The 27,622-nt window shown below is 42.0% G+C and overlaps 1 protein-coding gene across 5 annotated transcripts; it reads right to left on the bottom strand.

Moving 5' to 3' along the window:
- Positions 1-221: 221 nt before the first annotated feature.
- LOC125767604 (uncharacterized) lies at positions 222-25,857 on the bottom strand. Of its 5 annotated transcripts, none has more exons than XM_049434371.1 (10): positions 25,724-25,857; positions 25,102-25,417; positions 5,167-5,502; positions 5,006-5,091; positions 4,860-4,922; positions 4,507-4,641; positions 4,033-4,380; positions 2,651-3,952; positions 2,267-2,584; positions 222-2,191 (listed from the first exon to the last, which is right to left on the bottom strand). In XM_049434371.1, the coding sequence occupies exons 3-10, from the start codon at positions 5,486-5,488 to the stop codon at positions 1,400-1,402; spliced, it is 3,366 nt and encodes a 1,121-aa protein (XP_049290328.1). In that variant the 5' UTR covers positions 5,489-5,502; positions 25,102-25,417; positions 25,724-25,857; the 3' UTR covers positions 222-1,399. The 5 variants fall into 5 exon arrangements, with proteins under 5 accessions (XP_049290328.1, XP_049290330.1, XP_049290331.1 ...); XM_049434373.1 differs by having other exon boundaries at positions 2,276-2,584; XM_049434374.1 differs by lacking the exon at positions 4,860-4,922.
- Between the last annotated feature and the right edge of the window lie 1,765 nt (positions 25,858-27,622).

Below are 27,622 nucleotides of genomic sequence, written 5' to 3'. Positions count from 1 at the left end.
GCTCGGTGTCATGCTCATGACATGACCAGCAATCGTAATGGGCTGCATAACTTGTGATGATGGGAGATAACGAAAAAACGACCTTCATTGTAGTAGAACAAATGGGAGCAAAAGTGACCTTTTAAATCACGTTTTCGAACTACAAGGGTGTAGTAAGTTCGGATAGAAGGACTGATAATTAAAATAAAACAACCATTTTTTCCGGTTTGATAAAACGTATATTTCATCAAATCCTTTTTGTTGGTTTATTTTGGTAGACACCTCAATAATTTAAAAATAGCAGAATTATAAAGTAAATACACTATTGCTGCGAATTTTGGACATTTTTTGTGTTTCGCTGAAATGCAGACGGATATATTACGATACTGATCTTTTGTGTGTATGCACGTACGTATTGCGCGATTCCCTGGGATTATATCGAAATGCATATTTTTGACAGGGGGTTTTGGATGCTTTGAATGATGCTGCTAGCGGCATTAAGTAGAATACTTCCGGTGATCGAAGATGATGAGCTCTACTACGATCGGTGTGTTTCTTCCCGATGTGTTTCGAAAACAAAATGGCACTAAAACGAAGCCTGTTCTGTGGTGCATGTTTATAAATATTACCGATTCACGTTTGTTAGTTTCAGGTTGAATGTAACCAAACTTTGATCACAACGTTAGATGCGAAAAAAAATATTCTGATATGTTTGTTGTTTTCTTTTCTTGCAACCGGAACTAGGAATGTTGTTCAGATGGTGAACCAAAAACATGTAAAAAAAAGTATACATAGCACTAAACAAAACTAAGCTACCACTACACGATTGCTACCGGCGGTAAGTACGCGCACATAGTAGTATACAATAAAGGCTCCTTAAGCGGATCGATACGGGGATACGAGATGCCGTCCGTCCAACGGAGCCGTCGTCTCTTCGATCGCCGGAGGTACATTATGTTGGAATCGCAAACAAAGCTACCTTGGGCGAGTCTGCCAAGCAAGACGGATCTTCGTCTTGAGGATCAGCGCAAGGAGAAGAAAGTATTTGAAATCAATGCTGCTTCGATGGTTAGAAAGTAAGAACTTAATAAATAGAAAAAAATATCTGCATCGTTAGCTGCCCGATCTGTTATTTGCTTACTGTCCGATAAGTACATCATAGCTGTTGCCCGAGACACGCTGGTTCCCAGCTTGCTGGTTACCACTGATCGGGAAGCTCGGTGATCTTGTGTTTTGTTTAAGTATGCATTTTGTATTGTTTGCTACTGCTATAACAGACTGTATTACTGTTGCATGTTTTTTTTTACGAAATCTAAGAGCACACCACGTGTTCCTGTTGACTTTGTGCGTGGCATGTATGTGTGTGAGTGTGATCGCGCATGGAAACTCCATCTTCAAATTCCATCCTAATTTCTCACATTTACACCTGGTTGATCGGTTCGTACCGATGGACCTTCGGGTTATTCGGTGTAACAATATCTTCCGTCAGCTTTTGGTAGACGAACGAGTTCTTCGATGCAAGCAATGCCTGACGGTAGCGTTCTCCGCGTCGTTTGAAGATCAGGGCAACGATTCTAGCCACCAACATCACCATTATCAAACTGCCGATTACGATACAACCAACCATCAGTGCGACAGTGGAAAGAGCGAACATGGACGCGTTCTCCAATATGACGACTTCATCCACGTTTGTGCCCTCGTTATCATCCTCGTATTCACCATCGTCCTCATCGTCCTCATCGTTGGTGCTATGCTTGCCGGTGAGAATATCCTGTTCGATCCTCTGGATACCGTTGGCGGCATCAAGGATGTTTTCACGCTCCTGCACGTCGTCCTCCTCATCATCGTCATCTTCGTCATCATCGTCATCTTCATCTTCGCTATCCGCATCCTCATTATCATCGCTATCATTATCTACCGATTCGTTCGAGTATTCATCCAACTCGTTCTTGCTATCTACGATCTTGTTTGATTTGGCGTTCGCTTCCGCCATCACATCAGCGTCCGCGTCCTCGGTGTCTTCATCATCCTCATCATCGTAATCTTCCTCCGTTTCACTGTACGAGAGCGTATTATCTGGATCACCGTTACCGCCCTGGCAGATTTCCCAGGCAAATTGTCCCCACTGCTTCAGTGTGGCCGAGTTGTCCGTGCGCAGAACACTCATCTCAGCGTGTGTCACATGATCTTGTGCGGTATCGGCCATCGAGATCTAAAATGGATAAAAAATGTAGTCATTTTGTAAGGAACAATCTTTTTTTATAGATGTAATATCCTAACGCGTTACCTCTCTTACCTGCTTCTTTTGCAGCCAATCGATTAGCGTTGGCAACCGTTCGTTGCAGCTCAGTGAGTTGTTACGGATGTCTAGTACGCGCAGTTTAGCCATCGTTTCCAGATCCGATACAAACACCTCCGCGATCTCGTTGTACGATGCATTCAGACGCTTCAGGTTCGGAAGTACTTCCTCGCGCTTCGCCTTGACTGACGAATCGTCCCAGATGGTGCGCAGATCGCAATCACTGATGTCCAACTCGCTGAGATACTGCAGCGGGTGGAATATCTTGCTAGCAAGGCTAGACATTTGATTACCGGACAGGTTCAACTGTAAGGAACGGATGTTAGTTTTTCTTTAAAATCTTGCCGAGATTGCTATAAAAGCAACACTTACGCTGTTAAGATTGCGATTGTTCTGGAATGTCTTCTCATCCAACTCCGTGATCATGTTGTTGCTCAGATCCAAATCCATCAGCTTGCTGAGATGAGCCATAACCGGGGGCCGAATGGTTTGCAGATTGTTCCACGCCAAATTCAGTCGCGTCAGCTGTGGCATCGTCTTGAACGTGTTATCCGCCAGCTCAGAAATATCGCAGTTCGAAATGTCCATGAAATACACGTTGAACGTACCATTGTACGAGCTTTCGAAGCCTTCGTTCGGTAGACGCTTCAGTCGCGGGTTGTTGTTAATACGGATGATATCCAGCATCCTGTTTGCGATGAAGGTTTGGGCGGATATTTGCTCCAAATTGTTGTACGACAGATCGATCTGACGCAAGCTGTTCAGCGAGACGAACGCCATCGGCTTGATCTGTTCGATGTGGTTACCCTTCAGGATCAGATTGGTGAGTCCCTCCATGCCCTTGAACATTTGGTTGTTGATCGTGCGAATCTGGCAGAAGCTCACATCAAGCTTCTGAAGATCGGCCGTTACGAATTTTACATTGTTGCTGATCTTGTTGTGTTTCAGGTGCAGGATCGCTAGCGACGTCTTGGTGAAGATGTTCTTCGGCAGCTCGGCAATATTGTTCATCGAAAGGTCCAGCTCTTCGATGGTTTCCACGTTATCGAAGATTCCTTCCGGCAGGTTGCTCAGGTTATTCTCCGACAGGTTGATGTAGATAATGTTCTTAAGCTCATTGAACGCGTTCGGCTGGAGTTCCTGCAGCTTGCAGCGCGAAATGTCCAGCTCTTCCACGGTCGGTGCCTTTAGCATGTAGTCCATGTACGGAGTGTTATGATTCACGCTTTGCATAGCGCTCAAATCGTTGCCCGACAGTGTCAGCAATCGCAGCTTCGTGTTGTTCGCGAAAGTATCCGGATGGATAATATCAATGCCCGAATTGGTCAAATTAACGGAGTACAGCTCGTCCAGACCGGCAAATGCTTGCGGGCTTATGTAAACGATCGTGCAGTTGGTGATTTTGATCGAGACGACGTGGCTGAGACCAATCTTTTTGAAGAACTCCGGTCCCAGTTCGATCGGGTACTTGGGTCCTACGTCCAACACCTGCAGATCGGTGATGTGTGAGGTGAACTTTTGGGTTTCCAAATCCAAACGACTGCACGTGGCAACCATGTATGCATGCATGTTGCGCTCGCAGATACATCCCCGTGGACAGTATGTACTGTTTGACGACTCCACGTTATAGTCATCATCGTCATCATCATCGTCGTAGTAATAATATTCATCATTCTGTAGTACAAGAAAAGGAAAAGCGTGTATAAAGAAGGTGATACTAAGATATAAATTTACTTAAACGCATAAATACTTACACCCTTGTTGGTCTTGTTCTGATCCTTTATCTTCTTAACTGGTCTCGTTTTCTTCTTGGCTTCGTTGTTAACGTTGTTACCAGGCTTCTTCTTTCGCATCTTTATCGGCAATTTTTCCGTGTCCTCATCATCACCATCATCGTCATCATCATCATTATCCTCATCATCGTCATCGTCGACGTCATAGTTGTACTCAATATAGTCATACTCGTCATCGTCGTCATCTTCATCATACTGGTCACGAACATTTTGCTGGTCGACATTCTGCTTGCCAGCGGTGGTACTCTTCGGTTTCACGGTCGTGCTCGTTGCTGACGATTTGGTCGACTTCTCTGCTGGTACCGGTTTCTTGGAAATGATTGAGAATGAAAGATTTAATTAACCAATATGCACAATGGCTAGGATTTTTTAATGTAAAAGCAAATGAGAAAAAGATATGTTGGTTTCCTTTCTGGTACAATGTCGTTCACTTACAAGTGGTTGTGCCAGAACTTTGTCTACACCGGAGAAATCGATCTTTTCGTCCGATTCATCATCATCGTACTCATCGGAAGTGTCTTCGTCTTCCGTTTTGGTGGTAGGTTTAGAGGTGGTAGTTTTGGAAGGATTCTACAGAAGTGGTTTCCAACGAGGAGTAGTAGTAGTAGTAGCAGTAGAAGAAAGAAGTAAATAAGGATATTAAAGTGATGGAATTAATAGTTGCCGCTGGAGCATTGAAGAAGATAACGATGGTGATGAAGTAGACGATCAGAACAGAAAGACATTGACGATACGGCACGTTACGTCACGGTACACACAGAACACGACATGAATGGAGTGTGACTTACATCTTCATCGATGGTATGAACTTCACTGCTTAAATCCTCCACTTGATACCAATCATCAATGTCCTTCGTCAATGATGGAATAGTTTAGGTTTAATATTAACTCCCTTTAAATATTTTTTTTCCGCTAAACCAATCCGTTTACTTACCACGTTCTTGCCGTTACCCTTCAGTAGTACCTCCTCGTAACTGTCGATATCTTCGTTGATTTTTACCTTGTTGATAGGCACCGAACCTATCAGTAAAGTACGTGATAAGCAGTTAATCACTAACCTTTTTTTTGCTTTTTCTTTCGTTCACGGCTACTTACCAATGGTTGACACTTCTGGCTTAACTTGTTTGCCTTTTTGTGCATACATTGGATTCAAATCGGCTGCCTTTTTCGGTAGAATATCATCGTCCTCCTCGTCGTCATCATCGCTGTCGGTGTCGATTAGATTTTCGTCCAAATCCGGCAGCATCTTGTTGTAGTGTGGATCGTGTGCATCCGGTACGATGCGGGTGCTTTCGGCAAGCATTTTATTGAACAGTGGATCCTGCGCCTTCGGCAGGTCCGGCTTGACGGCCGGACTGGAGTTCACGGTAAGCACACATAGTGCTACCGTGACCACCAGTAGGTACTGGCATCTCATCGTGTGGATTGAACCTGTTTGTTAAGAGAGAATGCAAAGCAGGGAAGGTTTAGTCTAAGGTAACAAATTTTTAGACGCTAGAGGAAGCATTTGTTAAAACAAATATTGTACTAGTGGCGTTTGCATACGGTCTGCGAAACTCCGGAACATTCATGATTGCACTCGACATTCTTGGACAATATCGTAAGCGTTTCAGGGTATTACAATAGGGTTCCTTGTACGAAAATAGATATAATGTAATAATCTTAACCCCCGGATGTAATAGAACATAGTTACTTAATCATTCTAGCTTGGATAATTTACGTCAATTCACTCACGGAAGTATCAGAAAAAAGATTATACAGAATCTTGTGGTATTTTGTTTATTTTACAACGATTAAACAGTCAGTACTTGGCAGCCAGTAAAAAAGAGTAGCTTAAAGACATAATAAATCTCAAAAATATGTTCATAACGTCAAGCACCGTACACCACATTAAATGCAATTTATGTTCCTTCTTCACTACCAAAATGAGCGTGCCGCCGCCCGGTCAAGGGTGTATCGGAACAATTTTTGATTATACTACGCTACTGCCCACACAGTCTGAACACCACCGCATGCACTACTGATCATGTTGTTGATTATTTTTCACACATCAAAACTGAACGCACACACTGGCCGAGGAGAGCACGAAGTGTTTACATGAAAGGCGGCAGTGGGAAACCGTACATGGACCAGAGCACATGGTTGTACTGTTATTTCAGCTTTGATTCTAAAACACCGAAAAAGAATCATTTTATTTAGGCACTCTGTTCGATTCTGGCGCCTTCGGCTATTCCAGTTTTAGCTTTCGAGACTAGCGTGTTTGGCGCGCTTCCGAATGAAGTGGTTTCGTGTAAATTAATGCTCTTAATCAGCTTATTAGTATGCGCTACACCAGGTAGGCACCTTGAAGATGGTGGTTGCCAAACCAAACTTGATTATTAAAACGTTCTTACCGTCTGCAGGTAGTAGGTAGAAGACTGCTGTGGTTCCAGCTCGTGTCGACTAAAGAGGCAGCGTTAAATACGTCTTTTCACTGCTACCCAGGTGTCGCGCAACGTTGTTGCCGTGTGTATATGGTCAAAAAAACTTTTAAGCGTACAAACAGCGAGAATGATCACGACGACAGCGACGACGAAATAGATAAGACAGCCTCGCTGAATGGTAGCGATAACAGGGCAGGCAAACAACCGGTGCGATAGTCACGGGCTGCTATCTCAATCGGAACCTCGCATGGAATGCTACACACAAACACACGATTCTTCGTCCCGTCCGTCCCGGTGGTGGTGGTGCAAGTAGTGTAAAATTACGCCACGCACTGAAACTTTCCGGAGTGAAGATTTCGCATACACAAAATGTCCATGGACCGATGGTTTAAGCGAAAACGAAGGGTCGTTCTAGTACATCTCACTAGTTTTATGAGGATCTAACTTAAAGATGCTAAAAGTGCTTTTACCCTGGAGAGTTGCAAAACTTCCTTTCACGTGTCCATTTATTTTTGGACAGCTAATGACACACTGCAGTGTATCATCGCAAACAAAGGGTAACAATTTCATTGTGCTTTTCCATAGATAGTTTATGACGTATGATTCCGGCACACCATTATAGGCGTTCTCCACTTCTTCGCAACTAAGTACCCTTTCAGGTTTGCTAAAGTGCACCCTTACCCGATCGTAGACTAGTTTTTGCACATTGTGCTTAACTTTCAATAGATGAAAGGACTTTCGAGCAGCTAGCGTGATCGTAGCTTATTAGTCGCCAAAGTTCCCAAAAACTTTGTCAAGCAACCGGTTCCACTCATTGTTTTGCATGTGCGACTGTCATTTGTAAAAAGATCCACTCCCATTCGAAGGCGAAGTAAGATGATGCATCAATGTCGTTACGCAATCGACACTGAGCTCACCGACCCACGGTTGCAAAGCGATGCAGAGAGGGAACGCAAATGCAAGATCGTTTCGTTATTTTTTGTAGTGTCTGCTTCATAATACCCTGCAACGACGACAGACGCGGTTACGATCAATTAACATGACATCTGGGTCCGGGTAATGGACCACAATCCATCAACGCGTCGTCCACCGGCCCAAGGAAATGTATATTTTGAGACGTTTCCCTGTGCAATATGTCTTCTTCAATGAGAAATTTTACCTTTTATCCGCCTGTCGGTGGAAAATCGATTTCCTGCTCCAATATCTGTAGGGAGCAAACTAATTTTGAGTGCATTTTTGTTTTTACTGCTTCTTTTCACCCTTGATCAGACACGATCAAGAGATCGTATTCGAAAATAGTTCGACAACAGGGCGCAGATCTATTTCCTGTGCCGACTTTGATGTACGATCTTGGAACGAAGAGAAGAAAAAAAACCGATTTAACTCGTACCTTCCAAAAGCATTTCTTCTGAAGGGTGTGGAGACCGCTTGTATGGCAGCTCCAAGAAGTGTAGGTTCCGGTACGGTAAACCATCGCCGTAAAGCGAAAGTTGCTAAACGATCTAGTGTGTACACTTCAAGCCATCCACTAAACACAGCCACGGTCTTCGGACGTGTGTTTTTTCGATAAACAATTTCAAATCTTGTTTGCAAGGGCTTCAGCTAAAGGTGTGATCTGTGTACTGTACCCATCACACAATGGTACGATTGAAGGTTGTTGGATTACTACCGGGACATATAGGGCACTCAATAAAGTACTATAAACACTGAACGAATCATTATGAAAAAGGCCACTAATTGACCAATTCGAACGTTAGTAAGTATTTGCATAAAATCTACAAGTCTACTTTATGAAACTGCACCGTAAAATGCATCTCCGTGCACAATTGTACGTTAACTTCCTTCTTTGCCCTTGCTGACTTTGTGTGAGTTAGTTCGAGTTTCCTAATATGGCGCTACACGGAGTTCTAGAACAGTGGTGCCGATCGTTGGTAAATGTGCAGCGGTAAAGAGACGGAAGGTATGGTATATTTTTTTTCCTGAATATTAAATTACCACCACTACCACCTGCTGTACAAGTCCTCATTTTGCTGGTAAACTAATGCAAGAGCGCTTGGCACTTGAAAAAGACCGCTAGACTGCGGCAATACATTGCGCGTACTAGCTTCAAACTTCAGTTTCAAACGTAACTAATTGAGCTGAGTAATTGCATTTTAATATTCGTCTGCTCAGAGTTGTAAGGATGGGGCAGAAATGCAAATACGGAGATTCAATTACGGTCAAGCGCGTAAGCTTTCGGTTTTGCTAGGCGTTGGAAATCTAAACTGCAGGTATTACAGTCAGCGCTTAAACCATTAATACCGAGAATTTGTTTCTCAATGATTGAGATAAACTAATAAGTTTAATTATGCTTATCTTATGAGAATTAACCACAACATTGACTTTATCTGGTAAAACCGGTGGTAAAAAGGACTTTTTCTCTATATTGAGATGAAGATCTAATCTAATAACGAACGAATAATTGGAATGTACAGTAGTACGCAGAGTATGTACTATGACAAATATAAATAAAACCATACTTCAACATTAATTAGTAGGATTCGAACTCACGCTCTTCGATGTACCGTTTCTACACCCTTGCATTGCTCTGTGTCAGATATCGAATGTTGCGATGCTAAATAAGCATCAGTTTGAAATTACTCTCCCATTTCTCCAACTAGTCCAAATGAGAACATTCGTTTATAGCGATGAAAAACAACACACTTAAATTCACCCATGGTTCCATTAAACAGTATCCATTCATACTGCTATCTCGAGTAGCAGACACAAGCTGGGATGCAATTAATAATTCGTTATGTCTTTTTAATATCCCATCACCGTTTCGTTCGCTACTTCCGTTCTGTTCGACACACACACCTACAGTTTCCCTCCCGCTCTTTAAATAAACGATCGATAATGATCGACAATTGTAGCGTTTTGAAAGGCTCGATCTGTTCATCAACCCGGCGTCAGAAGTGTTAGACCCATTAATTAATGTTGTCGCAAATGGGGCGTGATGGTACAATTTCATACTGGAATCGTCATCACGATCGCGCTGACGATGTATCGTGGAAACTAGTTGGTGTGTTTCTTTCTTTTTTTATTTTTCCGTCCCATCCAATGGTTATGACACATTAGTGTTAAACAGAAGTGATTGAATTATTAGCTCGGATTTGATGGACCTTTAATGTGTCTGAAAACGATGGTTCAAATACACGTCCGCGGGGGAAAAATTCTTTCCTACATTACTTCACGCTTATCTTACGCTGGAAGGGAAACGTTCTAATGAAGTACCGTTTATGTCAATCTGTGAGCCTAGCTTCGTTTCCCTTAAGGGTGGCCTGATACCGTACCTCTTCGATAAATAAACTCCGACGAGAGATGCTGATACGGGATCGGCTCTTAATGGAAAGGACCCGTCTGCACCTGTGGTTCGCTGTATAATTATTCTTATCGCAAGTCGGTTTATGTGGTGTGTTTGGAGCACTTACTGTGCGCAGATGGTTTAAAAAAGACAAAAACACACACACACTGGTAGCAACTTAAGATGGGAACAAGTACGAACAATTACTGCTACCCAGCAACCTCTTCTTTAGCTACGGGTGCGTTTCTCACTATCTTTCTTTTATCCGATCGCGGAACGGTTGGTTAACCTCTAGCGCTACCATAACCGCTATCCGCTGCGGTGTTGTTCCGAGGCCATTTCCGACTCGCACACTGGTTTGCGCTTTCGGTGTACAAACGACTCACCGAGGAGCGTTCTGGAAGTAGAAAATTGCCTTCAGCGTTCATGTTGATGCGTATGTGTGTAGTTGTATGCGTTGGCAACGATCGAATGCGCGTACAGATACTGATGCACTTTTGTGTCGGTGCATAAATATACACGCACGCACACACAAACCCATACAAATGGGCGAGATGGGGAGTCGCAACCGCAACCGAACGCACCTTTACCCACTGATCAGGCGTTGTTCTCCACCAACCCCTATTCGGGGCTAGATCATGCTGTTTAATTGCAGTGGCGTGTTTTCTTTTGACCGCGAAACCTTCCCAGGCAGTCCAACTTTCGACGCTTCTTTTCATCATCATCATCATCACATCGATCTTCACCCCGTTACATGGTGCCCAGCCAACTTCTGTATTCATACGAGTTTAAAAGGTTACTCAGAACCGTGAATTTTATGCTGGTTGATGAGATCTGGCTGATCATATCGTGCCGCGCGTCGCTACTTGATTTTTGTGTACATATTTTCCTCTTTCTCGCATTTGGGCGTCTCCAGCAAATGTCCGTCCATTAATAAATTTATCCAGTCCCTTGAGGGAAGGTTAAGATTTTAAGGCAACACATCTCATGCGGTGAACCGGAAACGAGGCGCTACAGAGAGAACGCACCGCGGAAAAGTAAGGGACAGAAATGGACAAAACCACAAACTTCTTGGTAGCTGGAAGCAGTAGCCAAAGATGATGATGGAAAGCTGCCAATCGAGATGAGGTTAGTGACCTTATTACGGTACGGACAAGAAGCTGCAACCTGCCAAACAGGCGACCAATGCAGCAGCTGTTGATCAGTTGTACATAATATGTACAAGGCAATTACTCGAAAGAAAATGTAATTGTTCTTAAGTAATACTTCCATTTTGGACGATCTTTCGAGAATATGTTCCATGCGTCTGTCTGTCCCAAGAGTCCTGCTAGGTGCGATCTTAAATGATATCCATATTACGACCAGTTAAATAAACGTTCGTTTGCTTGAAAGAAATTGTACATATCTCATCAATATAATTGTGACAAGAATTCTGGAACAGTAAATATGGCCAACAGAACATTAACAAACGCACTAAATTGTCAGATTAGCAATAAACACATAGCTTTGAGCAAAGGCAATTTCGACACCTCCACGAATTATCTTTGGAACTTTATATTCATCAAACCATCTTCCGTTTATGGTCTTTAAACCCATTCTAATACCCAAGCAAAATTCCCTATATTATGATCAGAAGTGGGAAAAATAATTATAAACGTACCACTGTACGGCAACAGTAGCATTAAATTCTACAGCTCCCATCCGTCATGCGCTCATCAGCCATCGATCAATGCTCGCCACAGCCAACAGTTCGGACCAGTTGCTGTATGGTTGGTACGTGATCCTTCTCCTCCTAGTTTCAACGCTTGACCGGGTAATAAATTCCAGTCTCGGCGTAAACATTCGTACATAGTTATAACTGTTGCGGAGAACTGTTCCATTTGCCACTGGTCTCACACGTTCGTTGCCGGTTCGTTTGGAATGCATCCAAAAACCTAAACATCTCGTAACACTTTCTGAATGGATGTTCTGGTGTTTTACGCCTCATTCCTAGTGAACTCAAACGGGGTTTGCTAAATGTCGCAAGAATTCGAATATTTATTGAAGGTGCGTTAGGTCTCTTCGAAGAAGTAAATGATGTTGCAGTTCCGCCTAACCGATAAGACTGTCGACTGAAGAAGACCAACCAAAGGCCAACAAAATCACCCACCCATTTATCGTATCCTTATTGGGTGCTATATTGTGGTTTTTGTCACGCGCTGGGACAATCTATCTTGGCTTTCAGTGCAGACAGTAAGCTTGCCCTCATAGCCGAGAGGCGCCTGTGGAGCTTTTAACGCTTCTCGATCGGATCGCATGAAAGGCTGTACAAAATGATCTGTGATAAATGGAATTCAATACACCACATGCTCGTAGCTCATTCTCCAATACGCCAATGCACGACGATTTCGATGGCAACGGTGGTTGACAGCTGCGATAGGGGTAGAATATATCAATCACACGACAATCTCGCCCACTGAAACCGACGGAATGAAAGGTATGGATAACAAAATTCCGACTTTCATAAGGCTAGACAACAGGACGTAGCATCTAACTCGGGGAGAGCTGTACATACGGTAAGAGAGCCTAGCCTGATTAGAGCTAGTCGCCGTTGTTTGTGCGAGATGAGTGCTTCTATTGGAACTCCCAATGAAGCCTAAGTTGTGGAGCCGATAGTTGTTCGATTCTTTGGAGCTGTAAAAACACTTGCGTGATGGATACAGCGAGAGTGGTGGTGTCGTGTTGGCATGTAATCTTACACGGGGTGTAGTAGGGAGGAAAGCACAGTACGTATGGTGGGTAATACTAGTTTACCGGCACGCAAGCATGACACTGAGGCATTGCGTCGCAACGCTGACGGTTTAATTAGAATGCGATGCATGCGGGCACGGTGACGCGGAGATTGCTTTAAGCCGACGTTGGCGACACCGGTGGCCATAAATTGTACCCCGTACGGTAACAGAAGCATTGTCCCTTGGCGACGGCGAACGGAAACGTGATGCCGATGGTGGAGAATCGGTGATCGACGGTCGTCTAATCGATCGTCGCCGCTATTCGTGGCGTTCAATACTTGCGTATCTTGGGTACATGCGTGAGTGGGGGTTAACGAACAATATTTTACGATCCTATGTTCGTTCGTGCAACTATTGCCCTAACATTAGTGTCTGTGGTAACACAGCGGAGCGGTAAAGTCTTAGTCACAAAGACAAACAACCCACTGGGAATTTTTTTTTTATTTTCTTCAAAATTCGTCCGTAGGAAACGATGATTTACCGTTTATCTCCTTTGCGGAATGATGATCGAACCATGCCCGACAAATAGACGATCGAAAGTTGATCAAGGCGGTTCCCCAAGCAATATGCTGTCCCCCCACCATAGCTACTATCAGGCTAGACAGATTGATTTTAAACACTCATTCACATACACACATACACGGTGAAGACAGAAAAACCCGTCCGATTTAGAATCCATAATTTATGAGCGCGAAGTGGGAAATAAATTTGATCATCGTCGTTGCGGTTATTTCGTTAAGTTTCATCTTGCCGTTCCCCTGTCCGTTTCATCTTAAACTGAGCCTACCAAAAACAATCAATAAAATGATAGTACTATAAACACATAAAGATGGATTTCGTTCAAATCTAAAACAGGCGTGTGTCTTTTCGTGATTGTTCTGATTCAAAAATTTTCATTTAAAAATTGGATTCAAGTCTCCCGCCGTTGTTTACGATCAGCCTACAATTATTTGTTGCAAAGAATCAAAAGCAAAATGATTTTTTTTACAAATCGTTTGACGCATGTTAAACAACGGTGCAAAAACACCTCTCGATACTATAAATTAATTACCGGGGAAATTGGTGTTCTTTCTTTGCAACGCGCAATAGTAAATCGGTTCATTTGAACAAGGGTTTGTGTATCGTTTGTATGACTTCTGGAAAATCCTGTGGTTCGATATAATAATGCATTGTAACGTGTTCGTTCTCGGGCTGATCGTAGCACGTGCGTGCGAGAATTTCCTTGTTGGCAAATAAGCAATTAGCAGCCATTTAATATAGGGGATAGTTCATAGAATGCATTTGCTCCCGTTTGACTAAGTATACGCGATCGTATACTCCAACCCACCATTCGAGAAATCCGTGAGAGAATATATCGCCACAATATGCATTGAAAAATCCACATCTCGTTCAATGCCCGTGATGCTACCGTTCGACGTAACAAGTGTACAACAAGTAATTAACACTGACAGCTTTACAACGTAGGAGCGCGACCTGCTAGCTGGGTAGTGCAATATATCTCCACTAATATCAAAACAGAAGCGAAGGGAAAAGTGCACTTTCTTTTAGCATCAGCTATATCCCCATCCCAGCTGCCGTGTGTCTGTTTGTGGTTGTACCGGATTACCGGAAAAAGGGCGAATAGTTTCCGCGCTGTGTGTGGTTTCGGATGGTATGTTTAACTGTTGGCGATGAGGGACTGGTGGCAAGGCCACGCGGATTAGAATTCCAACGAAGCAAGCTAAAATACTTAAGTTTTACGCATACACAAAACTCTGAGCATTCATCTCAAGTGGACAAGGTAGGGAGCAGATAGGGTAACCAGGGGAGAACTGTTTGCAGTACAGACGTCTGTCGTTACGGTGTACGACTGTTGATGCGACTGAGAGTTCACGTACCATGATCTTGAAGAACTTATCCCGTCATTTAACTTCACGAATGGTGCCGTACACCATTGGTGGAGTCGATCGTGATGGCGTACAATCAAGTGTCGCATTTTTATGTAAATTAAATTTACTAGCACAATGATGTTTGGTGGTGTTGGGCTTATTTACATGATCAACAATATGTTGTGGTATGGCATGAATTAGTACTGGATGGTGGAAGGAGCGAATTATGCCGGATTGAACATGGAATCCTACTTAATTGTATTCTTGGAATAAAGCGATAAATAAGTCGAACGTGAATAAGGATCACATATAATCTGGTTTCTAGGACATTTAACGATAAATAATACTGTTAGCAACTATCTTTCCTGCTCTTTGTATCTTAAAGCATAACAATAGACTTTTGGAAGTCTACTAAACTAATGTATACACCAAAAGAAAAAAATGAACTTTAATGGAAGAGTTCACGCCTACATATTAGGCAATACGCATAACGCAGTAAATAAGAGTTACAGCAATTTATCACAGTTCCTAGAATTGGAAGGCTTCTCATCTTCTCAGAACTCTTCAAAATCGTTGAAAAACCCATCAGCTGTGTACAGCTATGCAGCTGGATACGTATGGAAGTACAACGTACAATTCATTAAGCTCGAGATAACGCCCAGGTTGTGCGTCAATTTCAGCTGCATGTTAATTACAATGGCAAATAATAGATTCAAAATATTTACGAAAGGTGTAACTGTTAAATACTGGGAAGAGTTCACTCCCAACAATACCTTGTTGATCTTCTCAGAAAGATACTGTTTCGATGATAACTTTCATAACTATCTCCCGTTGAAATGAATCATTTAAAAAATCACAACTTTGGACGACTACAGATTTATTACCTGGTAAAGTAGTCTTGACGTAACAAAATGGTTTTGCTTTTTTATCGCTAAACAGTGATAAAAAAGCAATACATCTTTCCTAACCGATCGAGTGACATTCACTGATTAACTTCCGGAAATAACAAACTTTTAGGTGCTGTAACTCGCGAGCGTGTTCGATGATCTACATGATTCCATACTACCGTAGATGAAATAGAAAATGCTGACGAAAACCATACACTTCCGGTGACGGTCAAAAGTAAGGAATTGACGCTGTCATCCAGAAGATTTAGGATACGCCCTCCACAGACGCTCACGTTCGAAATGAATGATGCATTATTATGGTACAACTGGACACCCGACATTAGACATGCAAATGGAGCGGAAGGTAAGTAAACCGCAAGTAATACATTGCTTCTCCCATGCCGATCCATCGGACACACGTGTGGTCTCTCGATCACTGTCCACACCGCACTGTAGTTCCAGTGGTACCCTAAATCTATCCCACTGCAACTAGTAAAGGCTAGGTGTTTCGAATTCATTCGCTAATACCAACCATTCCTTGTGGAGTACGAGTACACGGTCCATGAGCCCGACATCTCTGGTGACGGCCCGACATTCCTCCTTCTAAAGCGGGAAGGTAAAACAGTGTGCGAGATGCAGTTTCACCTTTTCTGAAACGCCGCCGTGTTGTGGTTTTGGCTTCCACCCGGTGAAGCCACATTTCATCGTTTGCAGCAAAAGGGGGTTTGATTATTTGCATTTTTATTTACTGCACCTTCACGTGGCGGTAACGGTGGAATAAGGCCCACCTCGCCGTACGATCGCTTTCGGGAGAGGTTCGTGCTCTAGACAAATTAAGGAGCGGACGACCATTATTAACATGGGGAATGTAACGGGGAGCGCGGTCCGCGTGTTGGGGTTTATGTGATCTTTGACATATTTATGCCGATGCAAGCTATTTTACGAGGCGAAACTGCACCACGACGAAAGCGAGAAACCGTACTGAGCTGCGAGCTGATGGAAATTTGAGATGATGTATTGTTTTTTATGCTTTCTTTTTCTTCTTCAATCGCCTTTTAACTCTCCTGTCGGTTGGAATCTCCATTTGTGTGATGCATTTGGTGCATTCTGAAATCACACCAGAGAAATATGATGGTTTCCGGGCGCTCGTGTACTGGCAGAAAGGGAAACATATTCGTATCGCCTGCAAATGGCGAAGATTTATGACTATTGTGCATATAAATTAATTCTTTGTTGCTCTACGTGCACTATCTATGTGTGAGTAATTTTTGACAGCTCAATAATAGTACTAGTGAAGAGTAAATGCAGAAATGTATTAGGAATAAGACAAATGTGCACCTTTCCCTCATCAAAAAAATTAACCACAGACATCTAATTATATACTATGCAAAGTCAAGTTGCCACACGTTAGTGCATGGGATTATCTTGAAGATCTTTTAACTTCCGTTACGATCGTGATAGGCTTAAACGAAAAACACCAAAACTTATCGGTCTGCATTTGGGGATGGTTTTCATGATCGGAATTTCATTAGCGTTTAGAAGCAAAGTGACGATCAGCATTGCATATCAAAATACATTCAAATATACCCTTTTTCTAAACCACAGTGCATGCATTATGGAACGAAACGTTGAATCACAACCAACAATTCATCCTTACTGACACTGAGTGACTACGGCAGTGAAAAAAAGCCACAAAAATGTACTGAAAACAAAGAACAAAATGTTACCGTCATGAATATTGATGAGAAGGTTCAAAAAGAACCTCGAAGATGGTGATGTTGATTGGGTGATGGGGTGTTTTGAAGGTAGGGAGATCGTTTAAAAAGGTGTGCTCTCTGGTATAAAAATCGATCTTTCGTTGGTTGTATGTGCATGATCAGTTTGTTTGGAACGAAGATCGTTCCAGTAAGTCGTTTATTTTGCTTCAAATTTGTTTGTTAAACCTTCAATGGTATCTATGGTCAGAAAGCATGGACCCTGGACCTCGTATCTAAGCGGATTGCTAGTAGCTAGTACGTGATAAAAAGCATTTTAATGAAGCCGTTAGTGCTTTCCTAGCGAGACTACCCAAACAAACAAAGACGTTCTTTGCAGTGTGGCTATTGGAGCAAAATCAGGTCATATCCAGTCTTTGTCTGGCTTCTTTCTCCAGTGGTAAACCTTTTTCTACGATGTGTCTGTACGTTGAGAAAAAAATGTGTTTTTGCTTTCGAGAGTCAGCACACACATAAACCATTTTGATCTGCTAGAACTGCATCACTCCATGTATGCATTTTGCATAAGAGAGAGAACAAAAAATAAATCCATTGCTACAGAGGATCGCAAATGATTCGCCGGTACACGGCTGAAGGTCTTCTGAACTGGAAAACTTCATTAGCCAACTCTCGATCCAGTAGGAAATGTCTGGAATACCAATATATGCATACTACCTCATTCTTCGTCCCATTCCCTCATTGAATTTTTTCATACTCGTACGAAGTTTTTTTTTCACCTCTCCAAGATTTGAATTCACGGAGTCAGATTCACACTCGGAGGTTAACCCACGCATCCGAAACTGGCACTCTCGGAGTAGGTACCGGTTGTCTTGTCTATCGCTTTGTGTCATTTCTTGTTTCGTGCCCGCTTTGTCCGCCTCCGAGATCTTCGAATGTGGTAGTACCTCGCGTAGTAGTAATCTCTGGGACTGATGATTCGAGCCGCAGCTTATTCTTCTATCGCCAAACCGTGTCTGGTGTGGTTTCTCCACTTTTTAGCATTTGAAGAAACGGGAGCACCACATGAATACCTCGCAAACCGTACCTATCCAAAGAAACCCTCACTGTTTTACGAAAAGCTACATGACCTAAGCCCTTTCAGTCTTGCTTATGGAGGTCCTAGTGGTGCCCGGTGCGAGGCTGGAAGTTATGCCGTTGCAGAAAACCGGTTTACAAGAGTTTGCTCCCACATTGTCATAGTGGTGCGTCAGACATTGGCGGGTGATGTTTGAAAGCATAGGAAGAGATTGATCCGGATCGGATGAAGGAGCTTTTTGAGATCGTACTTTTCGTATGCTGTGGTTGGTACCATATGGCATGCGAGAGTACAAAATACTGTGAGCAAATATTTTGTGAAACGCATGACTTCTAGAAGAATATTCAGCGCGATCTTTTATTTATATATTCAGAGCTACAATTTCTGTATGTCTACAACACTATTTCTCGAGAATTCCAATACATGACGGAGCTACAACATGACACAATAATGTTTGTAATTTCTCACTGTGGTTGTACAAAAGCTTGTGCTCATTCTTCGTATCACAGTCTTGAGCCGACAGGCTTATGTTGCATTCGTGCACATTTCGTAAAGCAAAGCTTCTACTTACTACCAAAGGGTCCTCAAGTCTCTCCACCAGGAAGGCGTCAAACTTATCAAAGCGAATGTCGCGCTTTCTAAACCAACAAGCTCGTGTTAGTCCATTTTTCTTGTCCAGGTGATAGTAACGCATATATTGTTTACTCTGCTACAAATGCAATCGTGCACACGAGGACAGAACTATAATGGGTACCTTGATGTCTTGCTACCATTCCGTTACTGTGTGGACAAATAAGAACGTTAATTAACATAACTTTCAACCGTGTACTCCATACCTTCATGTGTGGGGGTAACGATTCTTATCAGTCAGCTAGCACTGTTGTATTCATTCTATGCTATGTTCATTACTTAGATAATGTTAATTGTGAGGTTTTAATCTTTTGCTCATTCGATTTATGTTAATTATAGACCATTGGCGGACCTTTAATGTAGCCCTTCACCCTGTTTTTGGTTTGCTGTTGTGAGTTATCAATTACAATAGTGAAGAAAGGTTCAGTTGAATTCGATTTTGATGGGCATGATATTAACAGGATACTGAGATTATTGTCATATGGGTCGAAATTAATTTAAACTGTACAATCTACCTCAGCTGATTGTGTTTGCTCAGTCTGCGTCAGCACTGTTGGGTAGGGGTAAATTTTCTGAAGGTGATAAACTAGTTCGATGCATTCAACACGATGCACGTTCCATGATAAATGACGTTCGCAATGTGACCCCCTTTATGATGGGAGGGTGGATCACGCCTGAATGCGGTAGGTAAACAATTATCAACAATTGCAATCAAAATTCCTCTCACGTCTTCACACAGCTCTCTTGAAGTATTTTTAGTGATAAGATGCGAGAGTGCGAGAAAGGGAATCAGTGAGGGAAATGACCGAAGATCCCATCAAGCTCTTTTTGTACTCATTTCCTATTCCAACGGGGTCTTTCTTTGTTTCCAGAAAACAACGACAGAAGGTGGTAAGTGCTCGAACAATATTTTATCAAGTTACGTGTGATTAAGAACTGTTGATTTGCGGTTGGTCCTGCTAACACCGTTATACTCTTATCACAGATACCGTGATGAGCTTTAGTTCATCTTGACCAGCCACATTGAAACGGTTTTAAAAACCATTTCCTTTGATAGCAAGCAAATGGTTGATATGAAGGTTTGGGATTTCCAACAAAAGAAATGGTTTTAAACCACATATCTAGTAATGGTTTGGAAGATGTTTTTTATTGGACTATCGTGATCGGAATCTTGACAGTCATCTAGATAGATCACACCCTGTAGACAACAGCAAACCAGGCCATGGAAAAATGGCGAATTATCTTCCTGTTAATGATTGCAAAAGTGATAATCAGTTACGTGTGATAAGCATGATTGATGTCGTGAAATTTCTACAGAATTTCTGGCTGCAATACTTTCAAGATCTTCCAAAAAAAACACATAACGTTCAAGTACTGTTCAGTAACTTGCGTCTTGGAACGATGACAATCGGTTCCATTAAACCACCACGCGCCAGCTGTTTCGGGCCGTGTCCTAAAAGACTTGAACCGTATGTTGTGAAATAGCAACGCCACGATAAAACAAAACACAAAACTTGCTGCCATTGCGAAATGTCTTCCCTGGTTGCCGTGTTTCTATTGCGTGGTTGGAGCCGGTTGTCTTTAATTCATGTTCATTTCCTTTCCTTCCTTCTTGCGTATTGGTAAGAGTTTTTGTTTCGTATGTGCTCTGGGGAAGTTTGAGTGCGGTGTATACAGTCAGATGATGCCCAACGATCACTTCCCTTTGACGTGCCGAGCTCCAGTTGGGGTAAACGGACGATTAAGATCGTTCCGTCGTGGAAGTGCACAGGATGTGAGGTTAGGTGAAAGGAAGCCCCACAGGATCATTTCGATCGCCGACAAATGGCGTCTTTCTCGATCAACATCAGTATCTTTAACCCCGCTTGCTCATCAGATGAAAACCGATGGGCAGAATGGGAGAAAGTTTGATTTACATCAAAGAAGGTTTTCTCGGTGCCGGTTGGAGTGTGATCGCTTTTTTCTCCCATTTCTGCTTTATTTCTTTCATCGTTTTTTTTTTGCAAAGCAAACGATCGCATGTGCAGCATTCCGAGCTTCCTGTGCCGTGTGTCAAACACGCGCGATTTCTTTGCACATGATCAGCGGCGCCATCTTCGTGACTGTGTGTGTACATGTATATTTTGGAATGATGTCTGCTGCTTGCTGTAGTCTTTCTTATCCGTTGATGGAACTATGGATGAGTCTGAAAATGGCGCACGGCGATGTTGGACGGGCGATAATACCTGGTTCACCTTGAATCATCGTCCTCATCATCAACGGCGGCAGCAGTATCGTTTCACGTACGTTGCTAGGGTGAAGTCACCGGCTACGTTCCGAGTACACAAATCGTCAGCAGGTGACAAATATTGGTTCTTCATTCGGAATGCTGGAAGGCCATCACGCTTCTCCGCGTATCGAATTTCTAGACATTCGTCCACTGGAGATTGAATGGTGGAAGGTGCAAAACCTGCACAAGACGCCTGCGATCAGTCGATCTGTACAGATGGGGATTTGTTGCAGACATCTGCGGCGCATTGTAAGTTTACAGTTGATAAACTTCGGCTCTTCTGGTTGACTATGGAAAAAGAGGTTTTCAAGTACCAACCGTGAGAGTACCGTTATCAACCATGGTCAATTGGTTGGAACCACTGAGTTGTTACTAGGAAACATGAAAACTAATACAACATTCAATCTCCCATATTCCAGGAAATTATTCTAGAGCTACACATTCACACGTTCGAACGCCCTTGGGTATCGTGATCTCGAGTGTACTTCAATTGAAAAAATGCATCACTCATGGAATGCATTTGGGCCTGTCTATTCCACAAAAGTGATGAACATACACGATCGACAATCGGGGAGAATGCAATAATATCGCCGATCATAACGATTATGGTGATGGCGATCATGCGTTGTCTGCACACTCATTGGAGCGAGATTTTATTATAATGCTCTCCCAAGTGCAGTTCATGTTTTCAAGTATAATTGGTAAACACATTGAAGCTGAAAGTAAACTGCATGTGTGCTGCAATGGCATCTTGAAATGGTCGGGGGCAATGCCAGACGATTTTAATCGATTTTGCTCACTTGAGTGGAAAATTTATGAAACTTTTGAACTGTAAGTCGCCTTCCGCTTCGGAAAGATGTGAATCGTTTGTATTGATTTTTTTCATTTAGAGTTTTGGGAAAGAAACATAGAGCAGAAGATTCTTTTGATGTCCTAGTGTTAATGAAGCATTCTAACGTAAATAGCTGTGCTTCATAGACGAAATATTTTTTCTTTGTTTTTCGATCCATCTTTCCTGTTTCTCTTTACCTCGTGAGTAATTTTAAGAGAAACTACCTGCTTTAAAGGAAAAATCAATAGATCAAAACCTAAAACACATCCTGATCCTTTTTCTATACATCCTATTTCCCGGTACACTGTGAAATTGTCAGATACATGCTGACAAACGTGTAATATGACGTCCGGCTCTTGCTAAATCTTTACCGGCTGAGCAATCCATCTTTAGGGATCTTCATCTTGTTGGCTTTGTTTATTCGACTGCACTGAGAAACAGATTCGTTTCGCCATAAGCTCAACAAAGCCCACAAAGAATAAAAGAAGCATTGTACGTCACAAAATGAGGTCAGCGTCCGAATCGTCAGCTAAATGTGATTCCCTTTTGACGGTTTCCACAGACTGCAGAATAATGTCACCTTGGGTTTTAGAATGACAGGATGGTCCTTAAGCATGTGCAGGTTGTCGTAAAGAGAAAGATCCTCGGCTATCTACCTGTTCAGATTGATTCAAAAGAAGGCACGTGAAAAATAAAACTTCTTTCAGATGTCCCAACTGTATCGTCTTGAGCTGTTGCACATAAGAAACGGCATAAAATTTGCTACCTAGAAACCATTCTTCATGTCTTGTTCTGTTCCTGTTCGCCTGGCAGTCCTCTGCACAGCTGCCCAGAAGAAGGGAGAGTGTATATGCTCAAGACGAAAACAGAATATAAAAAAAACCGATCCCAGTTTTGTGGCTCGAGAAACTCGGGAAAGCGTTTGGTACTGGAAGATGAAACAAACGAAGCAGCAGGCGCAACATACTTCTGCGAAGCGGAAAGAAAACTATATGCTGCACGTCAAGAAACGGGATGTTTGGCTTATGCTTTATGCTTATGCTTCAGATGGCTGTACACAAATACTACCACACTGTGAGAGCATAAAAGGGCCGGATTTTAGCTGAAGATCTTTACCAGCGTTGTTGCTGGTGTTGGTGAGATCACACTGTAAGAAGATCTTGGCCGCCTTCCTTAAGGTTTGTCGGCCTACACCTTTTCTTTTTTCGCTGCATGTTGCGCTCTGCGCTGTGCGGCTTGAAGAAAACAACAACAAAAAGGGCCGCCTTTGGCGAAAACGGAAACCTTTTTCTTAACGTCTGCTGGGTGGGTGGGATGTGGATCGGTAGTGTGACGCGGTATTGGTGGTGTGTAAACGGACGAAACAACCACAAAACAACACGCAACATGGCGGCAGTGACGACGGCGACAACGATGCATCAAGCATCGGCGCATGGCCAACAGATGCACCGATGGATGATGTTGAGGTGCAGTTCCGAAATGGGTTTCAGTTAGTCGTAAAATGTAAGTTTGTTTTTTTTTGCTAACAATTCGCGGAAGTAGAAAATATAGAAACATTTAAATTGTTAACACGCCGTGCGTGCGGGATGACCGAAATCGAGACGATCGAGAAGGAAGCGTTATTAAGCGAATTACATTTGAGTTATTTTGAGGTTTTTCAGAATACATATGTGCCTGTCACTTAGTTTTGTACACGAAATTGCTATGCTTGTGTTCAATTTTTCGACATATTTCATTAGTAGTTAGATTAGTAATTGATTCTTAAAATGTCCTTACAAGTTATGAACGCATTCTCGTATTTAATAATTATTATCAAAACATTGTACTTTTGTTGTAAATATTTTCCGAATGTATTAATTTGTTTATATGTTTATGATATAAAGCCGTAAAACATAAAGATTCTTGGAGTATTTGATAATATTTTAACTAATTGATATTATATTTTAATCAAACAGAATAAGACGTAAGTATTATTATACTGGAACATATCCTAATGATTTTTATTTCGATTGTACGGCTGTTGAATGTACATAAATACCGATACAAACTATACTCGTGTTCCTAAAATTATGGCAAAGTAACGCCATGAATAACGCACCTTCTACTAATCAAGTAACATCTTTGTTTTAAAGATAACAAGTCTTTAATTCTCTGGTTTTATGTCTCGGATTTCGGGGAACATACTGAATATGATGAATTGAATCTTATCTGACCCAGCTCTCCACATAAAAAAGCAACAAAGTACAATTAACAAGTGATCAGGTTGTAATTTTTTAGCTTGAAATTACATTTAATTCGGTTGGGAAAACATGTGCTTCCAGGAAATAGCCAGCACGTTGTCTTTCGATGAATTTCTATCAGTTTCTTGCTACAATGTGTTTAGGAAGGTTTTGTTCCATGGTCATTCAACGGTTAGTTCCGATAAGCGATTTACCGTGTTGTGGCCATACTCTTGCTAGTGGAGGAAACTGCTGTTGCGTTGATTACGCCTCTACTAAAGATGGGAATGTACTCCACTATAAACCTTTCTTCTATCAGCAGAAGCTTAAAGGGTTTACTTTGTCACTTGTGATATGTTTTATGGCATCTATGGCTTCGTAATGGGGAAACTAGATATTAGCTACTTTTTTTCTTAAGTATTTGGGTTGTGTAGCTTAACTGTGTGAGTGTGAGCGTGTTTTTTTGTCATTTCTTTACAGCTCAAATAGCACCCTCATAAAACCAGCCAGATCCACAAGGTGTAGGAATAATAGAGAGTCTGTTACTTATCACAAGCATTAGGTAGACTGAGATTAGGTTTGTTGTATGCAGAGAACCTTTGAAGCGAGATTTTTGTTTTATTTGTCAAATCGAAACAGTGAGACAACCCGTGACAGTGCCATTGTTGTTGGACCAAACACGATCGGTTGCAATGTTCGATCGTTTCAACTTCCAACTCCCCAAAACGGGGCATGGTACGTCCCGCCCGTGGTTGCAATGATCAACCATACAAAGGGTTGTGTGCGTACGATTGAAGGCTCCAGCACCACCACCATCGCCAACATTACACGTGTACACATACAACTTCACCTGCACGCTTTACCTGGCGAAATAAGTTGCTTGCGCAGCGCAATCATGTTCCGCGGGTCGACTCGCTGAATGCGTGCCACGGGTTCCGTGTGTGTCAGTGTAAAGCAGATATGAGTGATGATGACATATTGGGTCACTGTTTACTCACCTTTCTGGGGAGCTCTACTCCTCCAGCTGCAGCAGACGTGAGAAAGACGAATGATTTTTCGATACGGCGCAACTTTCCACAATACTTGCACGCACACACACGCGGACACCACACTCACACCTGTGGATTTGTCACACTAACTACTTGCACAAACACAAGTGCAGACGGGCAGACGGTGTAATTCCGGAAATTGCTAGTCGTCGATCACTCGATGCTTATCTTTATCGATGAATGGGGAACTTTATTCGACCTCTGTAACGCTGTTGACGCTTTTTGCTTGACACTTGATTTTTTCAGACCCGAACCGAATCGGAAGCTAGATAGCAAGGAAGGTGTTAGAAAAAGGGGTGGATTAGACTTAAGGCAAAAGCAACAAAAACAATTAACAAATATGGACTATGAATAAAAATTGTAAATCAAACAATCCGAAACAGTTTCACACACACACACGTCCAACGCACGTACACAGAGACACATGTGCACAGAAGCATTCACTTTCAAGATTAATTTTGCACTAGAAAATTCACGATCACAAAGCTATAACATACTATCAAGGCCCCTAACTAATGTATTAGTAGGTTTTTGATAGCCAGATGTAAACTCAGTATATATAAATACTAACTTTTCCAATCGGTGCGAAGAAATTGTGTTCGGTGCGGAACGCGCAACACACGCGTGCGTTCACTTTGAAAGGTATGAGAGAACTGGATTTTTCTCTACGCATCCAAACAGTATGCATGTGATCATCTTGCGTTTCCCGTATTGTGGCCACTTGAGTCCATTGTGCGTGAGAGCGAGAGAGAGAGAGAGAGAGAGAAACTGCAGGCGTCATGTTTAAGCGTACAGTGGTTACCAAATGATTGCGCGAGAAGTTTACAACTTTTTGTGAACCGCATTACAACAAAAAGGTAAATATCAAGTTATTTAACGGTTATAGTGTAACAGATGTAGTACAATTCGATCAGACCGTTCAAAAGAAATAAAAACAAAATAATAAATCAGCTATTGAAAGCTATAACAACCTATAACAATATTTAAATTATGGTTATATTATAACCTTATAGAAAGATTTCTGAAATAAGTAAAAACAGAAAATAATGTTTAACGTTTGCGATTTGAAAAACGAATAGGTTTGAATTCGAATCGGAAGGGATTTTAAATCGAAAATTAGATGTTATTCATAAATATCGATACATGTGAGTGTACGTGATAAACGGCGCCGGTTCCACACTGCAGGACCGGTTATCAAATCTCATCCGGACCGTTCCCACTGGAGGACTAACTATCCGGCTACGTGGTAAAAATAAGTTTTAGTACGGCCTGGCGGTTTCTATGAAGTAAAAAAACACTAGTATTTATATCTTATCAGAAAATAATACCATTTTGCGTTCCTTGCGGCCTTTTTGTTTCCCGTTCTTCTCACTTCTTCATAAACAATAACCTCGTAAAGAGATTATCAAAAATTGTTATTATAGTGGGACTAATTATTTGTGTGTTTCTTTAACTGTTATTTGTATTATATTTAACCGATTGAAATAAGCGAATCTTTGTATAGGATTCATGGTCTAGTTTAGCTTTGAACACAGATCGGTTGTGCTTTGATTGGCTCTGGTTTCCAAAGTACACAATTTTAATATTTTCGAATAGTCGAGTCTTGACGAAGTGTAGTTGAAATAATATTTTTTCTTTTTATGAAACTTCAAATGATACGATCATAGACTGCCTGGCGATCACTGACGAATGCTGAACAGACTTATTCAAACGCAATGAGCTTTTTATTGGTTTATTGGAGCTTTACGAAATATTTCAAAGGCGTGAAACATTTCACCATTATTCGAATTCAAAGCATACGTACGGTTTTTGTTGCCGCATTGTAAAACAATTCAAACAATCTAAAGAAAATAAAGGAAGAATGAGCGAAATTAATTTATTTTCCCCTCGCCTTATCGCATTTGTTATTGCGTACACAAATCGAAACGGGAAGTGTCAAAAACGCATAAAGACGAACCTGCAAAAACGTAAATGGAAACAACTTGTCATCATTATTCAGGTAAAAACACAATCCGCAAACCTGTAGCAGTTTGCAAAAAAAAACTGCTTTCTTCACTTCGATTGCGTTCGAATTGCATCTTGTGCATGTCCATTTCTGGACTGCACATCTCGCCGCACATCGGTTGAATCGTTCTGAATGGTGGACAGCTGCACTCTCTTGCAAAGCTCTTCGAGGTGGCCATGACAATGCGACAAGCGACAGTGTCCTTTTATGGTAGAACAATGTGTAACCAGAATTCACTTCTTCAGGAACGATTCCTTTTGGTCGTGTTCTGATCGAAAATCGAAAGTTTCGTTTTGTTGATTTTATTTCATCAAAATTATAAATTAATTTACATCATGAAACGGTATCAAATTTGCAATGCCTGCAGCAAATGCTCAAATTAACTTCCAAATGATCGATTTTTGTGGTGGTGATTATTTTTTGCATACCCTTGATGAAATGGCAGTGGAAAGGAGGATAAAACTC

Source organism: Anopheles funestus, chromosome 3RL, assembly GCF_943734845.2.
Source record: "Anopheles funestus chromosome 3RL, idAnoFuneDA-416_04, whole genome shotgun sequence".
NCBI lineage: Eukaryota > Metazoa > Arthropoda > Insecta > Diptera > Culicidae > Anopheles > Anopheles funestus.
This window is presented reverse-complemented; position numbering and strand designations above follow the sequence as displayed.